We start from the raw sequence: 20,493 nt of genomic DNA on the forward strand, positions 1-20,493 counted from the left end.
ATGGCTTGCGTGACTGTCTTTGAATTTTGGAAGCATATCGTTAATTTTGTTTTTAAATGATGCTCTGCCAACTTAAAACAAAAGTGTTCAATAGCAGCAAAAGTGTCCACTGGCTGTTCAAGGGCTGTTGGAAGATAATTGTCCTGTACCTTAGTTGTATGCTCTTCAGCTTGCGCAACTATTCACAGCTACAGGCACATTATCCATCTACTCTAGCTCTCAGTTACAGTCACTACTGCTTGCCCACAGCAAAGCTACAGTTGCTGCCACCACAGTAAATAAATCACACAGTACAACAGCCAATTACGAAGCTGGATGCACAGAAATAAAGATCACTAAACAAATTATGTAAGAGGACATCTTTTTACTGTACTAACAAAACATTTTTTGACTAGCTTTCAGGAACTAATACTCTCTTAGGTCAAACAAAATAAGCAAGTCAAAGCAAAAGATGACAACAGATTACATTACAACGATAGTATGAATGGGTATGACAAGTAAATGTGTCAGAATACTATAAAATTATATCTGTTAATAAGTTTGGAGTCTTTTTTTTTTTTTTTTAAACTCACTGCCAGAAAAGTGTGTGTCTGTTACCTTCTTTTCACTAACATCAACCCTGCTACTCCTTCCCCCTTTATACCACCATTGTATCTGTAGCTCCGGCCTCTCTTCCCCAGGCATGGGGGGGGGGGGGCACAATTTGATACCAGTGCTTAGTCCTGACTCAGTCCTGCAAACCCTGGCATCGATTCTCCAATGAAGCGGTAGGAGAGGGAGAGGAAGGATTACCTTCAGCGCACAAGGTGTGTGAGCTGGCATAAAAAATAAGGCTTCACTAAAGAGTTGAAATTAGCAAGTGGCAAGTGATACACAAAACATACTGAAAATCTAAAAGCAGGTACTGAATTGCAACAAAGGGGATTTCTAATCCTTGCTTATCTACTCTCAGGGGATCCCCTCACTCCTGTTCTTTGGATTTAAGGTGCCCTTGGGTAGATATTGGGACTCCCTAACTCCCAAGGACCCTTTTTGGTACCTGAATCTCCAATATATGAATATCTCCTGGCAGCCACAGAAAGACAAACCCTAGTGAAAGGTCTACTGCTACAGAGTGGGGATGCTTTCCACTCAGCTGCTGGATGCAGCAGCGCACATGTTATAAAATCCAGGGTCGGCGCACGCAAGGGGGTGCACACTTGTGCATGCCGAGCCCTAGGGGAGCCCCGATGGCTTTCCCATTTCTCCCCCCCACCTTCCCTTATCTAACCCGCCCCCCAGCCCTAACTAAATCGCCCCCACCTTTGTTTTTTTTATTTACGCCTGCCTCCGGACAGATGTAGGTTGCTCGCACCGGCCCAGCGGCAGTGGAGAAGCCTCTGGCCATGCCACGCCCATTTTTTCAAGCCCCGGGACTTACAGGCATCCCGGGGCTTGCGCTCGTCGCCAGGCCTATGCAAAATAGGCTCGATGCGCACAGGAGCGGGTTTTCGGGGTTACGCACGTAATCCTTTTAAAATCCCTCCCCCCCACTATGTTTCAACCTGAGGAAAGGAATGTTAACTTCTGAATACTAGTCAAGAAATGTTTATTGACTTGTTTCTCTGCATTCAAGTAGACTAATATGGCAACCACATATTAAAGCCAGAGGCATAAAGCACCAGCACATGACTGAAGAAACTCCAGCAAATCATCACTCACCTTTCAACATTTTAAAAGAGGAAAGCAGGCTAGTTCCTGAGGCTCCGGCCACAGAGACAAGGTTTAACTCCCTATCCTCTGAGCAGGCCTGGGCACACCAAGATAGTGGCACACTCAGGTTTGTGGAAGAAGGATGGCAGCCACTACACTTGCTGGCCAAAAAGAGTTCAGGGGGTGGTGAGTCCTATGAACAAGGCAGTGCCTGCCTTTGCCCTCTTCAAATTTGTTTCATTGGGTTGACTATGCCTCCTAATTGTAACCTTCTTCCTCTGAGCCCACACTTTTGCCAGGACAGTTTTCCATCTCTTCGTTCATGGCCCCAAGCCCAGAATCTACAGGGGCTATGTCCTCCATTGCAGGCACTGGTTGTGGAGGCACCCGGCTTGCTTGGAGATGAGGTTTCACAGTCAGCCCCTATGATCACGGACTGAAGGACGTGCTTCCACTGCCGGCAAAATTGAGCATCAGCTGTCAAACCCGCTGACGGCCGCCGCTCCGGGCCAAAAGGAGGCGCTAGAGACGTGCTAGTGTCCCTAGCGCCTCCTTTTGCCTGTTTCTACCGCCGGGCCTAATTTAAATACTGAATCGCGCGCACAAGCGAGTGGCCTATTCGCCCGCTCTCCCGCGTACTTTACTGAATCAGCCCGTAAGATTGCTATGAAGAGTTAATACATCAGTATGTACTGATAATGATGCACCACACGTATATGGCTTGGTTAATGGCCGGTAACTTGTCCCTCAAAATAAATGCACACAATTCAAACATTCTTTGACATATTTTTGATAATGTAAGGATGCAGTTGCCTTTACCTAACCTTCTATAAACAAATATGCGTCTCTCACATTCAAAGGGTACTATACCATCTTGCCTCTTTTTTAAATCTCAGCATCAAAAGGATTTTTTTTTCACATTTTACAATAAAAAAAAGTGGAAAAAACTCACTTGTCCACAGACGACTCCATTGCAGAAAAGTCGCTACCATCCCCAGGCCCTTCTTTACAGCTTTTTGTGGTTCCAGCACTGGTCTGACCTGCCACATAGGCAGCATCTCCTTGGCTTGCGAGCGGGGCTTTCACTTCCGATGCAGTGCAGCTCTCCGAGAGACGGGCAGCTGAGTGCGCCAAGGAGTATTCAGGACCAACGGTCGTTATATCTGTACATATAGGCAGGGATTCAGCGATGCCTCGGCTAGCTTGTTCTGCAGGGCCAAGAGATCCAGCAGTTTCATGTTCTACACTCCGATGGCTTCCGTGCCTTTGGAGAATACAAGAATTAATACAATTAGGTATAGCCATCCTAAATTAGCATAAGAGGAGCACAAAAATGTGACTATAATTAAAACACGATGTGATTACATCAGATGGATTTGTTTACCCATTTTCACTTTATTTAAAGCTTTTTTTTTTTTTATACCGGCATTCATGATAAAATCACATCATGCTGGTTTACATAAAACAAGGGGAGTGATAACTGAACGATAAACAGGTGTTGAGAGGCAGAAAAGTAAGTTACAATAAAACTAGGAGAAGAAGAAGAGTAGTAAGAATAATTTAGGCAGTAACAATGAGAGGAATTATTTACATGGTGTTGATGGGAAATTTACAAGTGGTTGTAGTCTGTCTGGTGAGAAAGTTAGGAGAGTCAGTTGTGATCAGGTCTATTGGCCCTAAAAAAAACTACATCCTTTGCAGGTCTAGAAACTTTTGCACGGCCCAACATAAGAAATATATCCAAAGATAACATTGTATACAGATAGGTAAATACCCACTTCCAAAGGTGAGACTCAGATGGTTTGGAAAGCTCATGTGTCGTCATCTTTGGATAATTCTTACACTGGTTCACTAAGACACATCACAATCTATAGTGACCATCTCTATTCAAATATTTATCACCAAGAGGGTGAGAGTCAATAAGAAAAAGCTAGAGCATTCACGTTTAGGAACCCAAACTAGATGTTCAGTTTCAGCCAGAATTCACTTAAATGTAGGCCAGCTATTCATTTGCCTAGTTTCAAGCACCTAAATTAAGTGCCTAGTGCAGAAAAATCTGTTCCAAAACCCTCTCTCCCCATCTCCCCCCCATCTCCATCTCCCTGCTTTTATTTAATATTCAAATTTAGGCACTCAGCCCTAGTACATTTTCAAAAAGGCTGATAACTCCAAAAGACAGTCACCTAAACTGTTTGAAAATTGAACTCTATATGCTCGAATCAAAGCAAAATTCAATTTTTTCAAGACACGTCCTTTCAAGAGTGTGGACTATTAATTAATAATTTGTTTTGTACTTTTACATTTTGCTTCCCCCCCCCCCCTCACTTATCCCTCATGCTGGGAGATTCAGGTCCTCTGACTAGCAATGTAACCAGCGTCTGTTTCCCGAACCCGTGACCGCGCACCGCTTAGGGAAACAGATGCCGATAAATTCAGCATCTGTTTTCTAAACCGGTGGACGCCGCGGACATCCCAGCATTCCCGGGCTCACACCACGACCCTAGCGCCTCCTTGACATCGCGGCTCCTAATTTAAATATTGCATGGTGCCCCCAGGAGAGGTGACTAGGGGTGCAATAGGAAAGCGGGCGCTGAACACCCAGCACCCGCTTTCAGCACTTTTTCTTTGCATCGTCCCCTAAGTTTGTGCCTGAAGCACTGGCGGGTAAAGTGATTTGCTTAAGGTCATAAGGAGCAGCAACAGGATTTGAACCCTGCCTTTGCTAGTTTTCAGCCTGATGCTCTGACCACTAGGCCACTCCTCCAATAGATGGATCAAATTAATTGTTGAGGATCTATTGTCTTGTTTACATGTCTCATAGCAACATACTAATGACAGCAGAAAAAGACCAAATGGTCCACCCAGTCTGCCCAGCAAGTTTCTTATGGTAGTAACTGCTGCTCCTTGCAGGATACCACCAAGCCCGATTTTAAGGGTAGTAATATTTACAATCAAAAGCAAGCAACTGTCAAAACTCATAACAAAATTATTGCTAGCAATGATTTTATTGGCTAATTCAGACCATGCTGCTTGAATGTGTTTTGCCTTTGGACTTAGCTGTAGAAGTAGTCATGTGCTTTTTCCCTAATGTCTGCATATCAGTATGCCGGACCGTAAACGTCAGGGCCCAGCATTGGCTGTCATCTGAATCCAATTCCCCCCTTTTGCCACCGCTGTCAAAGCAGAGAACAATGTTGCTATTATGTCAAAAGAAACAAGGTTAATTGGATAAGGGTAATTCCCATGCCTTCTGTTAAGGGTAGTAACTGCCTTTCTGTGGCAGGTTACCCCCATGCACCCTTTTCTTCATTTCTAACCTCTGGCCTTTAGGGATCTGCAGTGTTTATCCCATTCCTTTTTGAATGTGTTTACTGTTTTTGTCACCACCACCTCTTCTGGAAGGGAACTCCAAGCATCCACCACCCTTCTCCATGAAGAAACATTTCCTGATATTGATTCTGAGTTGCCCCCTCTGGAGTTGCATTTTATGACCCCTAGTTCTACAGTTTCCTTTCCAATGGAAAAGGTTCAAAGTTTGTACATCATTAAAACCTTTCAAGTATCTGAAGGTCTGTATCAAATCTCCTCTGTGCTTTCTCTCATCCAGGCTATGCATTATTAGATCCTTCAGCCTCTTCTCATAAGTCTTCCGATACAGACCTCATACCTCTGGCAGGCTCCCACCGAAGATGAAGGCCCCAGTGAGAGTGAATGTATGTTAGAGAGGGGGGTGTGTGTGTGTGTGTGAGAGAGAGAGAGAGAGAGAGAGAGAGAGAGAGAGAGAGAACAGGGGAAGCTGGGTGTGAGAGAGCAGGGGTGTGTGTGTGTGTGTGTGAGAGAGAGAGAGAGGGAGAGAGCAGGGGTGAGAGAGAGAGAGAACATGGGTATGTGTGTGAGTGAGAGAGAGAGAGAGAGAGAGAGAGAAGGGAGTGGGTGAGAGAGAGGTGTGTGTGTGTGAGAGAGATGAGAGCATGGGGAGGTGACAGACAGCATGGGGGGGGGGGTGCTTGAGGGTGGATGCCAGAGAGAGAGAGACTGCCTATGTGAGGAGACTGTGAAGGATACTCCTATTACTAATCATGCCGGCAACTTAGGAGTCATCATTGACTCCAAACTATCCATGTCAAATCAAAAGTAGTAACAACGTCCTTTATAAAATAAATCTTCTCGAAAGATTAAAAACCTTATTATATCCAACAGACTTTAGAAAAGCATTACAAGCTCTCATCCTTTTCGGACTAATTACTGTAACTCACTGTATATCTGTCCACCAGACACAACTTTACGACCATTACAATTAATTCAGAACTCTGCTGCTCATCTTATCTTAAACACTAAAACCAGAGAACATATTACTCCTACTCTTTCCAAGCTTCACTGGCTCCCAATTTGACAGCATATTCAATACAAAATTTTAACACTAATTCACAATTTAATTCATAATCCCTGCACCATTTGGTGATGCACCACATTACGTCTATCAACCCCAGCATTACCTACGTTCTGTCGTCAAAATCTCCTTCAAGTCCCAACAATAAAAATCGCCAGATTAGAAATGACAAGAAAGCGTGCACTCTCACTAACTGGTGGAACTCCCTTCCAACAGCTCTTAGACTATTAACTAATTCTAAAAAATGTAAGAAAAAATTGAAAACTCATCTGTACTCTGTAGCCTTCGACACCAAAATATAAGCTTATGTCTTCTTTTATTTTCCTGTTTCACTTATTTAACATTTTATTTTTTTTATAGGTTTATTTGTTAATATCTGTCTTACACCTTGACATATATTCTTTAGCTTGTTATATATGTTATCGTTGTAAGATTATGTACGTTACACATTGTAAACTGCTTAGATCTCTTTGTATAGGTGGTATACAAACGTTTTTAAGTAAATAAAATAAATAAGGTGTGTGTGTGTGAGAGACTGGGAGCCTGTGTGTATGAAAAAGGGATTGTGTGTATGTGAGGGTGCTTGTTTATTTGTGAGAGAGCGAGCCTTTGTGAAGGGGTGTGTGAGAGATACATAGGTAGCCTGTGTGATATATGCATGAGAGAGAAAAGGAGCTTGTGTGGGTGTGTATGCAAGAGAGAGAGAGAGAGAGGGACCCTGTATGTGTGAGGTGTGTGCGAGAGAGAGGGACCCTGTATTGGGGGATGTGTGTTCGTGAAAGAGTAAAACCCTGTATAAGGGGATGTGTGTGCGTGAAAGAGTGAGGGAGCCTGTATGAGGGAGTATGTGTGCGAGAGAGAGAGTGAGGGAGCATGTATGTGCACTAGAGAGAGGGAGCCTGTGTTAGAGAGGGAGGGATAGAGGGAACCTGTGTGAGGGGCAGTACTGAGGGATCAAAATCTGGGAGTGGAGATAGAGTGGAACGGGTTGAGACTGGAGGTGAAGGGGAAAGGTACTGGAAGCTAGAGGAGTTGGGGCCTGAAAGGGCAAAGTGGCCAGAGGAGTAGGGACAGCGGGTGGAACACACACTCTTACAGTGAATTTCTAGGGAAATTCTGCTCAAAATATTTTTAATTCTGCATCTTTAAGTAATAACATTTTTCTGTATTAATTTAAAATACTAAAATACTAAATCCAGCTGCAGGAACAGTCCTTTTATTCCAACTAAACAATACATAGTTTTTACTGCCTTTCTTCCCCCAAAATAGCCTTTTCTTTTATGTACTTAAAAACACATTCTCCCTTATAGTTAAGACATGAAAAAATGTACACTTTGTCAGGGACTGCCCAATTTCTTGGCCTGTCCCCATATTCCTCTCTTCTCATTTCTCTTTATAGCCTGCAAGACATCTCCTGCTATTGCATGCAGCTCTTCACATGTCTTTTATTCACTTCTGTTGGGCAACAAACTGCATTTCCTCGGGAAGCAGAAAGCAAAATAGAAGGACTATGGGGCACTCCATGAAGTTAGCAAGTAGCACATTTCAGACTAATAGGAGAAAATTCTTTTCCACTCAACGCACAATAAAGCTCTGGAATGTGTTGCCAGAGGATGTGGTTAGTGCAGTTAGTGTAGGCTGGGTTCAAAAAAGGTTTGGATAAGTTCTTGGAGGAGAAGTCCATTAACGACTATTAATCAAGTTTACTTAGGGAATAGCCACTGCTATTAATTGCATCAGTAGCATGGGATCTTCTTAGTGTTTGGGTAATTACCAGGTTCTTGTGGCCTGGTTTGGCCACTGTTGGAAACAGGATGCTGGTCTTGAAGGACCCTTGGTCTGACCCAGCATGGCTATTTCTTATGTTCTTGAAACTGGCTCCCTGTGCTCAGCTGAAAAGCAGGTTGCGATACGGCTGTGATAATGCAGCAACATTCTTTGCATTTTTACTTACTGTCGACAGTCTGTCCCTTTGTGAGGTGCAGCCACTTGACTGACTGATGCTGAACGCTGCTCACCCATATGCTTGCTTCATACGAGGGGATGGGAAGCAAGTTTTATGATAGTCTCTCCTGAACCATTTGGGAAGAATATATGCAAGGAGTTATCGGCCTTGCTGCCTTTCCGAACCTCTCACTTGCTGAGTAATGCAGACCTGCAGTTCATTTAGGTGCATCTGTTCAGCAGGCATCAAGCAGAAATCACAGCATCCCATCCTTGGAAACTATCAATTATTCTGAAAACAGGGCCCTGCCAGGCTGATACATTAAACATGCTTTCCCAGGGGCACAAAATGGGAAAAGCATATCAGTAGCCTTGGCACTGAACAAAACGGCATAGCATATTAACTGTGAAACATCGTGCCCTGCGGGAACATCTGCAGGTAATGCTTATGCGCATCAGTTCGCTTTGAAAATCTGTGAGCAGGTGGCCAAGTACGCACAGAGACTCATCACTTATGTATATACAAGCCGTTAAGCCCGTTAAAACGGGCTACATTAACATTTTTTTTGGATCATTTCCTTCCCCCTCATTCTCCCTCCCACCTCCCCCACTCTCTCCCCTCAGTCACTCCTCTCTCTCCCCTCCTCCCTCCTCCCCTCAGTCATTCGCCCTCCACCCTCCCTCAGTCACTCCTATCTCCCCCTCCCCCAGTCACTCCCCTCAGTCACTCCCCCCTCCTCCCCTCAGTCACTCCTATCTCCCCCTCCCCCAGTCACTCCCCTCAGTCACTCCCCCCTCCCCTGAGTCACTCCTCCCTCCCCCCTCCCCTGAGTCACTCCTCTCTCCCCCCTCCCCTCAGTCACTCCTCTCTCCCCCCTCCCCTCAGTCACTCCTCCCTCCTCCCCTCGGTCACTCCTCCCTCCTCCCCTCGGTCACTCCTCTCTCCCCCCTCCCTCCTCCCCTCAGTCACTCCTCCCTCCTCCCGTCAGTCACTCCTCCCTCCCTCCTCCCCTCAGTCGATCTCCGCCGAAGACCCAGAGCGGCGGCCCGAAGACGTGGAGCAGCGGCAGCATGCGCGCGAGGGAGGGACAGACTTCCTTCCGTCCGTCTGTCCCTCCCTCGCATGCCGCCGCCGCTCCGGGTCTTCGGGCCGCCGCTCCTGCCGCTCCGGGCCGCCGCTCCTGCCCGGGTCTTCGGGCCGGTGCCGCCGCCGCCGCTCTTCGGGCCGCCGCTGCCGCTCCCGCCGCTCCTGGTCTTCGGGCCGCCGCTGCCGCCGCTCCTGCCACTCTTCAGGCCGCCGCTGCCGCTCCCTGCCGCTCCGGGTCTTCGGGCTGCCGCTCCTGCCGCTCCGGGTCTTCGGGCCGGTGCCGCCGCCGCCGCTCCGGGTCTTCGGGCCGCCGCTCCTACAGCGCCATTTTTATTTTTAAGAGGCACACTGTGACCGACGTGCTCGCATGCGCGGTAGAGCTGCTCTCTACTGCGCATTTGCGGCACGTCGGTCAAGCTTCGTTTATCTAGTAAGATCAGTACGCATATTACTTTTATAAATGAAAAAACTTATGTATATGAGTGCCGCCTCACGGCCCCCCCCCCCCCCCCCCAATAATGCCTCTGCACAGTTCACGAAGGAGCACATGCGAAACCAAGCTATGTGTTCACTGTTATGCAAACAGAGCCCCGGATGGTTCCGCAACAGTCATTTACACACACAGAATTAATGCACGTAAAAACGGTGTTGAAAATACCCCCCCCCAAGGCTCGATTCACTCGCACATCGGTTTGGCCTCTGGAGGGCAAAGAACGAAAAAACGCCTAAGAGCAGCTGTCAGAAAAGCTAATATTTGGGAGATAAATCAGCGGAAAAAGGAAAAAAATATTCACCACCACCTGAAAAAAAATAAATAAAAGAGCTAATCAGTTAAGTGCAGGAGCCACCAGAGATAATTTATCTATAGCTTCCACTCGACCCAAAATCCACTCACTCAAGTACATACATGTCTTTTATTCACCTCTGGCAGGCCTCATACCCAAATGTGCTTCCTCCTATCTGAAGCTGAAGTGCATCCCAGAGGAGCACTGGCACAGCTAGACAGCTCCCAATGGAATAGATTTCACTTTTTTAAATTTTATTTCGGGGGGGGGGGGGGGGGGGAACAGACAGGCTAGCTGTAATAAACCCTCTTCTTTTCCAACATTATATAACATCCAGTTCTATTTATGCTGAATATGCTTTGCTACAAAATATTAGAACGACAGGTATTGCGCCTTATACATCCTATCTTATGAGAAAAAAAAAAAAAAGTAAAAGTGCATCTTTACAAAACAGAATTGATATACTAGGTACCCTGCAGCATATGACAAGGATAGCACAAACTCAATCATGATCCAGAAGACACCTATCAGAAAAACCTCAAAACAAACATATCCCAAAAGAAGAAAAAGCTCCAGCTATTACAAACCTCTGACAAAAATCATCTCAAAATGAAATGCAGCACCACACAAAATGACAGCAATCCAGAAGTCACAACTTCATAAAGATCACCTTGGAACTCTCCAACCTAAAATCAACTTCTTAGATACCACTACAAATACAAAAGAAGCCAGTCACATAGAAACTGTGATTAGAAAAGTTTCACTGTCAAATGTCTACACAACTCCAGTTTCCACCTCAGCCACAAGAGGAAACTGGTAATCTACAACTAGACCATTCAATATTACTGAAACTATTCAGATAAAGACACATAAGACCAATAACTCAACTCTCCTACAATGCTTTCATCCAGCAAGTGGTCATTTTGCCACATGAACAGAGAAATAGTGTGTCATACAAGTATCCAGAGAAAACTTGCTTTGGTACATTTAAAAAATGACAAGGGTACCTCTTGTTACTACTTACCATCCATTAATAATCATTCCTAACTTCTTATACTAGTTACAATGTAAAATAAGCAACCAATGTCTTATTTATGTTCAGTTACATGTGAACCGATGTGATATCTCGATCGAATGTCGGTATATAAAAACAAATAAAATAAATAAATAAAAATTACTCAAATATATTCAAACTGATCATCAATCTATGCTCTCCACAGACTATAAAAATAAATAAATACTGTAAATAAGAAACATTCCCAGAACCACCTAGCAGCCTATCAACCACCTCCCAAGCTCTGCAAACTACTCATCGGGAATAAAATACCAGGCAACCGGACCATGAGGAACTCTACCATGTCTACCATGTGTAAATATATATACACACCAACTACTGTCCCAACTTCATTCTATAAACCCACAAAAGTACATATATCATTCACCTGCCATTCCAACAATGTAATATGCCTCATCCAGTGCAAGAAATATCCAAAAAAATGACATTTGGAAGAGAACCTGAATAAACCCCCATTGTTTCACTATACCTAGCATTACCATACCGGATATTGGTACTTAGTTGTGTTCCCCCCCCCTCCCGAGTTTCATATTATGACCCTAGTTCTACTCTTTCCATTACAGCAGAAAAGGTTTAACGTTGATACTTCTCAGGTATCTGAAGGTCTGTATCAAATTCCCCTCCCCCCCCTCCCTCCAGGTTATACAAATTTAAATCCTTCAGTCTCTCCTCATAGGTCTTCTGAAACAGACCCCACACCATTTTGGTTGCCTTTCTCTGGACCATTTCCATCCTGAACAGAGTACTCTAGGTGAGGCCTCACCAAGGATCTGTACAAGGGAATTACTACTTCCCTTTTCCTGCTAGCTATACTTCTGTCTATGCAGCCCAGCATCTTTCTGGCTTTAGCTACCACCTTGCCACATTGCTTTACTGCCTTCAGATCGCCAGACACAATTACCCCAAGGTCCCTCTCTTGGTCCGTCCACATCAGTCTTTCACCCCCCCCATCACATACAGTTCTTTTGGATTTCCACACACAAGGTGCACGACTCTGCGTTTCTTGGCATTGAATCACAGCTGCCAAATCTTCGACCACTCTTCAATTTTTCTTAAACCACTTTTCATTTTCTCTACTCCTTCAGATGTGTCCACTCTGTTGCACATCTCAGTAGCATACGCAAAAAGGCAAACTCTTCCTTCTAACCTCTCCGCAATGCCGCTCATGAAGATATTGAATAGAACTGGTCTCAAAACTGATCCTTGAGGCAGTGCACTTAACACCATTCTCTCATCAGAGCGGGTCCCATTTACCATTACATGCTGTCTCCTGTCAGTCTGTCCAAAATCATAGAGCTGAAATAGATGATAGGATAATGGAGGTCTACATGAGAATGTGGGATGTGATTTCCTTCCCACTTGGCCTAGCTAAGATGGATTTCTCTGTGACAAAAACATCTAGGGCACTGCAAGTCACCTTCCTAGTTTCTGAACACTGCAGGAGATGTTGAGCCAGGAAAATTCTTGCAGGATCTTTTACCCCAGACTGGATATGAAAAAGATGACAAAGAATAAATGCTGAGTAGGTTTTGCTCAAATAGACCTCTTATCTTACAGTCATGCGAGCAATTGCAAGGATGCTGAAATGGATTACCCTTACAACTTGCCTGTGACTAAGAAAGTACTGACTGCTCTATGTTATCTGATTACTACAGGGCTTCCAAATCTGTCCTGGTGACCAGACAGCAGGCTTTTAGGCTATCCATCATGAATATGCATAAGATAAATATGCATATCCGGATTATTCAGAATATGCAATTTTTATCCTGTAAATTCATGGTAGTTATGGGGCCATTAGGATAGGTTTGGGAGTCCCTGGCTCCTAGCAAAAGGTGGTAAGGGACAAAATTGTCTGTCAGTACTTCGTCTCCAGATATGTGAAATTGTTTTATCGTTGCCTATATGCCTGACTATATCAGTACCAATGTACTGAGAAGTAGGAGGAAGTGAAAATAAACTTCTATGGGATAGCTCAAGTTCCCAATGTGACTGGGGTTAGCAAATGCATGCACAAGGGTTTAGTTATATAGAAAGGATACAGGAACCATAAGCATTAGCACAGCTTGAACACGCTGGTGATGGGCTGCAAGGTCCTTGTTCTCTGGCACCTGCCATAATACTCATATTAAGGTCAAGACAGATTTCTGCCACGTAGGTGTGGCAGTGAAGAAGTGCTTGTAGGCAATGTTGTGAAGAAAGTGTGAAATAAATCTTGTAAGTAATGCTGATCTCCTTGTGTGTTGTTAATATTGGGTGTTCCTTCTTGCTCTGATTATCTCTAGAACTACACCCATCTGCAGATTCTGAAAAGTGCTACAATTATGCCTGTCACTAAGCACACAGCTTTGTCTCGTGAAAACACACTTTCACTGTTTTGTACTATGCTGGGGAATTTTTGGCTCTGACTCCTCCCAAAGAATCTGTAATATGCAATATGCTCCACACAATATGTTGCCATCATCATCTGCCTTTGCCAGAGGAAGTACCTATGAAGACTGAGACATGGGATTCACAGAAAACAGAGGAGAAGGTGGAACATCAAAGCACTAAAGCATCATCTCAGATAGATCAGATGACTGCCGCGCGCGCGGGAGTGACCCCCCCCCCGAGATCTGCCGGCAGGAGCGGGAGGAGTTAATGGAGCCGGGTGAGGGTTGCGGGAAGTCGCGCTTACGGCGCCGGGAGGAAATGGAGGTGGGTGAAGGGAGGGACTGAGTGGGAGGGAGGGAGAGGGGGGACTGAGTGGGAGGGAGTGAGGGAGAGGAGGGAGTGAGGGAGAGGGGGGACTGAGTGAGAGGAGAGGGAGGGTGGAAAGGAGTGGGTGGGGGAGGGGGGTGGTGAAGAGTGAGGGGAGAGAGAATGAGGGGGAGGTGAGAGACAGAGGGATGTAGCCCGTTTTAACGGGCTTTACGGCTTGTGAGTCAATATTTCAGTTGAGTCCTAGGACATAGGAGTGAAATAAGGTTGATTATGTTTTGTCCCCACACCTATCTTGTTCAGCTGTGACATAGAAACATAGAAGTGACGGCAGAAGAAGACCAAACGGCCCATCCAGTCTGCCCAGCAAGCTTTCACACCTATTTGTCTTCATAATCTGTTACTCTGACCGCCGAGGTTAGGGCCCTTATTGGTAACTTTTTGGTTCCAATTCCCTTCCACCCCCACCACTGATGCAGACAGCAGTGCTGGAGCTGCATCTAAGTGAAGTATCTAGCTAATTGGTTTGGGGTAGTAACCGCCGTAATAAGCAAGCTACTCCCGTTTGTTTACCCTGCATGTGCAATTCAGCCATTGTTGGTTGTCTAAATAAAAATCCTCTTTACTTAATTCCCTCTGTTGCTGAAGCAGTGAGCTGAACTGGATACTTATTCCAAGTCAAGTATCATGCTTAATTGATTCCGGGTAGTAGCCACCGTAACATGCAAGCTACACTCATGCTTATTTGTTTACCCAGACTATGTAATTCATTCCTTGTTAGTTGATGCCGAATATAAATCATCTTTTCTTCATTTTCCCTGCCGTTGAAGGAGAGAGCTATGCTGGATGTGCATTGAAAGTGAAGTATCAGGCTTATTTGATTTGGGGTAGTAACCGCCGTAACAAGCCAGCTAACATCTTTGTGTATTGTAGACACACCCTTTTCATGACAGTTGATTTTGGTTGCAAGTCATAGTTTATTTTGTGAGTTCAGGTGCCATTTCCTACCTGCCCTTGCTAGGCTATATGATCAGTTCTTAACTGTCAAGGCATCAGACTAAGGATAACGTGGTCTCTGAAGGTTCGAGGCAACATGGAAACATGACAGCAGAAAGATCATACTGCCTAACTAGTCTGCCCATCCACACCAACTGCTCAGTCTACAATCCCTACCACTCCTTCAGCATCAGACAATTGTTTTTTCTGAAGGGACTGATTTTCCTTGAAGTGCAGTGCAATGAAAAATTACTACTTACTTGATAATTTCATTTTCCTTAAGGTGGATAGCTGGATTCAGGACCAGTGGGTTATGCAACTCTACCAGCAGATGGAGACAGAGCAAACTGACGACAGTATATACAGCCCTGCAGTGATATCAGCCTGCCAGTATTCTCTTCAAAAGCAACTGTGGACAGACTAGCAAAAAACTTGATTAAAAACAGACAACCATTTCTGTACTCAGCCAACAAGAAACACTGAACTCAGGCAAGAAAGTATGCATACTAGTCTAGGGACTGGATGAACACTTACCAGTAATCCCCTGGAACACCATACAATCATTCGGCAGCCCAGGGTGGGAAGGAAATTATCAGGTAAGTAGTAATTTCTCATTTCCTAGCATGTGGATAGATGGATTCAGAACCAGTGGGATAAACCCAAGCTACTTCCGAAGAGGGTGGAAGGCTATCTGCAGTCCAGTCAACACCGCATGTACAAAGGCTGCGTCCTCCCGGGCCTGCACATCCAGACAATACCTGGAAAAGGTGTGTAAGGAGGACCATGACGCAGCTCGGCAAATGTCGATGGGAGACAACAATCTAACCTCCATCCATGACACTGCCTGATCCCTAGTGGAATAAGCCCTAACCTGAGTAGGCAAGGGTTTTTCAGCATTCAAATATGCGGCTGTGACCACCTCCTTAATCCAGCGAGTTATTGAAGCCCGTGAAGCTAGCTCACCCTGTTTTCCTCCACAATGAAGGACAAACAGAATTTCCCATAAAATGTCTAAAGTTACCATAGCAGGGCAGGTGAGAAATCTTAAAGTTGTAACACTGGTTGGTTGGATGGCCCTCCTCCCCACTAAGGGGGAAATGATGGCCGATATGTTGACAAATATTAAAGGGTTGGAAGGGAAAGTGGATGCGCTAAGTGCTGGGAATCAACGTGATTTTCTTTATAAACAAAAACAAAATTAAAGAATCTGTGGATAGAATTAAAAATCTGAAAGAACGAGAGAAAAAAGTGCAAGAATTTAATGCTGCAGTGGTAAAGGATAGAGAGATATTAACCAGGAGGATAGAGTCTCTCGAAAACAACGCTAAGCGTCTTAATTTAAGATTTCTTAACTGCCCCAAAATAGCTGGGGAAGTTCCGCTGATTACTATTAAAAAGTTTCTTATAGAAAAGCTTGGATTTGTTTTGGAAGACTCTCCAGTTGTGAATAATTGTTACTTCCTACCCAAACCCAGGAATATAAATAACAGATATGAAATGTTGTTCCAGGGAGATCTTACAAATTTCTTGGAAGATTCAACGGCACATGTCATTGAATGGGGGAATCTATTGGTTACTTTTTCCTCTATTAATGATATTAATCAAATAATGAAAAGGTATTTCAATAGATATCCCATAATGTATTTGGAAAAAGCTATTAAAATATTTCCAGACTTAGCAGTATCCACACAGGTATGACGGAAGGCTTTTTTAGCCTTCCGCCAGGAGGTAATTTCTATGGGTTTCTCATTCACACTCCATTTTCCATGTAAATGTTTAATTAAGAAACAAGAAGATTTTTATATTTTCTTTATACTCGATCAGTTAAAAAATTTTCTTGTAGAAAGGAGATTACCAACCTCATCCCCTGTGTCTAATTAAAAGAAAAAGTAAATTTAGTGCAGGTTCTATGTTAAAGCCTTTACTTAAGAAAATATTAAAGTTAAAGACTCCCCTTTGGTTTGTCACCATGTAATACGCTCTCAATTATGTTTGATATTAATGGAGTTGGTATAAGATTTAAGTTGTAAAATGGTATTTTGCTGGAAATGAGTTTTTTCTAATTACTAATCCATGTATTTCTGAGTGCAAACATTTAACAAGTTTGTATTATTTGAATAATTATAAATAAAGAATTAAAAAAAAAAAAAAGGACAAACAAGTGATCCGTCTTCGGAAAGGTTTAGAAACCTCCAGATATCTCACAACATGCCTCTTGACATACAAGAGATGCAATAGGTGATATTCTTCCACATCTCTTTCCTTATCCAAGGATGATGACAAGGAAATGGACTGATTCAAGTGAAAATTCGAGACCACTTTAGGCAAGAATGAAGGAACAGTACGCAGCTGTATCGCTCCTGGAGTCACCCGAAGGAATGGCTCCCGGCAAGACAAAGCCTGCAGCTCGGAAACACAACGCACAGAACAAATTGCCACCAGAAACACTGGGGTAGATTTTAAAAGAAAGCGCGATCGCGTACTTTTGTTGGCGTACCAGGCGCAAACAAAAGTACGCTTGATTTTATAAGATACGCGCGTAGCCGCGCGTATCTTATAAAATCCTGGATCGGCACGCGCAAGGCTGCCGATTTTGGGCAGCCGGCTGTGCGCCGAGCCGCGCAGCCTGCCTCCGTTCCCTCAGAGGCTGCTCCGAAATCGGAGCGGCCTCGGAGGGAACTTTCTTTCGCTCTCCCCTCACCTTCCCCTCCCTTCCCCTACCTAACCCACCCCCCCGGCCCTATCTAACCCCCCCCCCTACCTTTATCCATGGATTTACGCCTCCCGGAGGGAGACGTAAATCCACACGCGTCAGCAGGCTGCTGGCGCGCCGAGACCCGACCCGGGGGCTGTTCCGGATGGTGCGGCCACGCCCCCGGAATGCCCCGGCCCGAAACCACGCCCCCGGGCCCGCCCCCAAAATGCAGCATCGTTCGGCCCCGCCCCCGACACGCCCCCTTCCAAAAACCCAGGGCCTACGCGCGCAAGGCCCTGCTCACGTAAATTCGGGCGGATTTACGCGAGCAGGGCTTTTAAAATCCGCCCCACTGTTTTCAAGGTCAGTAACTGTAAGAAAAGGCTTCACAGCAATCAAAACCTAGGGCCCACCAAGAAATCCAACACCAGGTTAAGACTCCATAAAGGAACTGGTAACCACAAGGGAGGACGAAGAAGTTTCACTTTTTTCAAGAAATGGGCCACATCAGGATAAGATAAGGATTCACCATTCACCTGGCCCCTGAAATAGGCAAGAGATAGCTGTACCTTCAAGAAATTAAGGGCCAACCATTTATTCAACCCATCCTGCAAAATTTCCAAAATGAGCGGGATCTTAACTGAACAAGGAAGAACACCTCGATCTTCACACCAAGCCTCAAACACTCGCCAAACCTGCATATAAGCTAAGGAAGTGGAAAGCTTGCGAGCTCGTAGCAAGTTTGCAATCACTGCTTCAACAAGCAACCTCTTTCAAGGGCCATACTGTAAAACAAAACCATGTCGAATCTTCGTGAAGTCAGGCCCCTGCTGCAACAGATTCCTGTGTGGTGGAAGATGAAGTGGGGTTTCTACCAGGAGTCTTTGCAGGTCTGTATACCATGGTCTTCTGGGCCTATCCTGTGCCACCAGGTCTATAAACAGAAGGCTCCAGCAATCCATTATCAGCTGGAATGCTTCGTCCGACAATACCCATTCTCCTGGTTCTAGACTCGCCCTGCTGAGAAAATCTTGAGTGGCTGATGTGCAATGTGCAATGCCGAAGTCACCTGAAGATGCATTTCCGTCTGTTCTATAAGTTGGTCTATCTCCTGCGATATCTGCTGGCTTTTGGTTCCTCCCTGCCGATTGATGTAAGCCACCATCGTTGAGTTGCCCAACATTTGGACAACTCGACCCTGCAGACTGCTGCTGAACTGCAAGCATGCCAACCGGACTGCCCAGGCTTCCAGCCGATTGATGTTCCAGAGAGATTCCTCTGTATTCCAGTGCCCTTGTGCCTTTAGTTCCTGACAGTGAGCTCCCCAACCTTGGAGGATCGCATCTGTCATGAGTACCAACCAGTCCAGCAATGTCTGGGAAACTCCCTTTTTCAAATGATCTGCTTGCAACCACCACTGGAGGTGAGAGCAGACTTCCATTGGCAGGTGGAGCCGAATCGAATAGTCCTGAGACTGCAGGTTCCAACGAGATAGCAGGGAGCGCTGAAGTGGATGCATATGCGTCCTCGCCCATGGCACCACTTCCAGGGTTGCCACAAAAAAGATTTCTATGCTTCCAGAATTCACCAATATCAATTCAACCCTCAAGCACTTTTCCAATATGTCAAAAGCCTTGTTACTGCTCCAGCTCATAACAATCCAAACAACGATGATTCAAAATGTGAGGAACTAGCTACGTTCTTTTATAACAAAATACATTCTATTTTAATGCGATTTAAGTCACTTCCTGCTCCTTTACTCACCAACCAAGCTACATCAGCCACTCAAGATAAATTTGAAACAAAGCTATCTAATCTTGAGATTACTACTGGTATCGAAATTGAGTCAATTCTAAAGAAAATGAAACCAGCTTTCCACCCCACAGACATCTTACCTACTAAAATTCTTCTTTCAATACGTTCTACAATAGCAAAACCTATTGCTAAGATTCTTAACAAATCCATCACCACAGGCATAGTTCCTTCTATACTTAAACATGCTATCATTACTCCAATGATAAAAAAATCTAACCTAGATTCATCTGATCCAGCAAACTTTCGACCAGTATCGAACCTACCCTTCCTTTCAAAGATCATGGAAAGAGTCATCAACAAACAACTAACTGATTATTTAGATGATCATCAAATACTTTTCCCATCCCAATATGGGTTCAGAAAGTACCACAGCACGGAAACGCTTTTGATATCACTTTCTGAGGTGCTACTAAAAGCCTTAGATGCTGGCAAATCATACCTCATCGCCCTTCTTGATATATCAGCTGCTTTCGACACGGTGAACCACAACACCCTTATTACCCGTCTTTCTGAAATAGGTATCTCGGGATCGGCTTTACTATGATTTCAGTCATTCCTGAGCAATAGAACATACAGCGTTAGATGTGGACGAAGTGAATCCAAGCCAAGAAATCTCTCTCAAGGAGTCCCCCAAGGATCTTCTCTCTCCTCCACATTGTTCAATGTTTACCTTACACCGCTATGCCGGTTTCTCTCTAAATTGGGTCTTCAACACTTCATCTATGCAGATGATGTTCAAATACTCATACCCATAACCAGCACAATCACAAATGCACTGAGTACCTGGAAGATAGCCTTATTAGAAAATAAAACAATCCTCACAGACAACCAATTGGCTATAAATACCAATAAAACTGAACTTATCATAATTTCACCTCCAAAAAACACAATACTGATATTTCTCAAAACAACTACCCTATTTCACAACAAGTACGCAGCCTTGGTATCATCATTGACAGCAATCTCACGTTTAAAAAATTCATCGCGGATACGGTAAAAAACGGTTTCTTTAAGCTACTCACGCTTAAACGTATTAAATCTCTATTACACCAATATGATTTCCGCACAGTATTACAAGCAACTATTTTATCAAAGATTGATTACTGCAATGCTCTGTTACTGGGTCTACCTAAAGCCACCATTCAACCTTTACAAATGCTGCAAAATGCAGCTGCCCATATTATCACCGACACAAGCCGCCATGATCACATCACTCCAGCTCTTCAGTCTTTGCACTGGCTACCCGTGGCTTACAGGATAATTTATAAATCTATGTCGCTGATACACAAAGCCATTCAAAACAGAGAAATGCATTGG

At 44.6% G+C, this 20,493-nt stretch overlaps 1 protein-coding gene across 3 annotated transcripts in view; it reads right to left on the reverse strand.

Annotated features, from left to right (window-relative positions):
* Positions 1 to 20,493, reverse strand: part of OTULIN (OTU deubiquitinase with linear linkage specificity) — a 244,170-nt gene that overhangs the window by 120,524 nt on the left and 103,153 nt on the right. For all 3 annotated transcript variants that reach the window (XM_029590091.1, XM_029590092.1, XM_029590093.1), the window contains one exon: positions 2,645 to 2,956. In XM_029590091.1, coding sequence (XP_029445951.1) covers positions 2,645 to 2,956 — 312 coding nt within the window. The remainder of the gene's footprint in view (positions 1 to 2,644; positions 2,957 to 20,493) is intronic.

Source organism: Rhinatrema bivittatum, chromosome 2 (genome assembly GCF_901001135.1).
Source record: "Rhinatrema bivittatum chromosome 2, aRhiBiv1.1, whole genome shotgun sequence".
NCBI classification, from domain to species: domain Eukaryota; kingdom Metazoa; phylum Chordata; class Amphibia; order Gymnophiona; family Rhinatrematidae; genus Rhinatrema; species Rhinatrema bivittatum.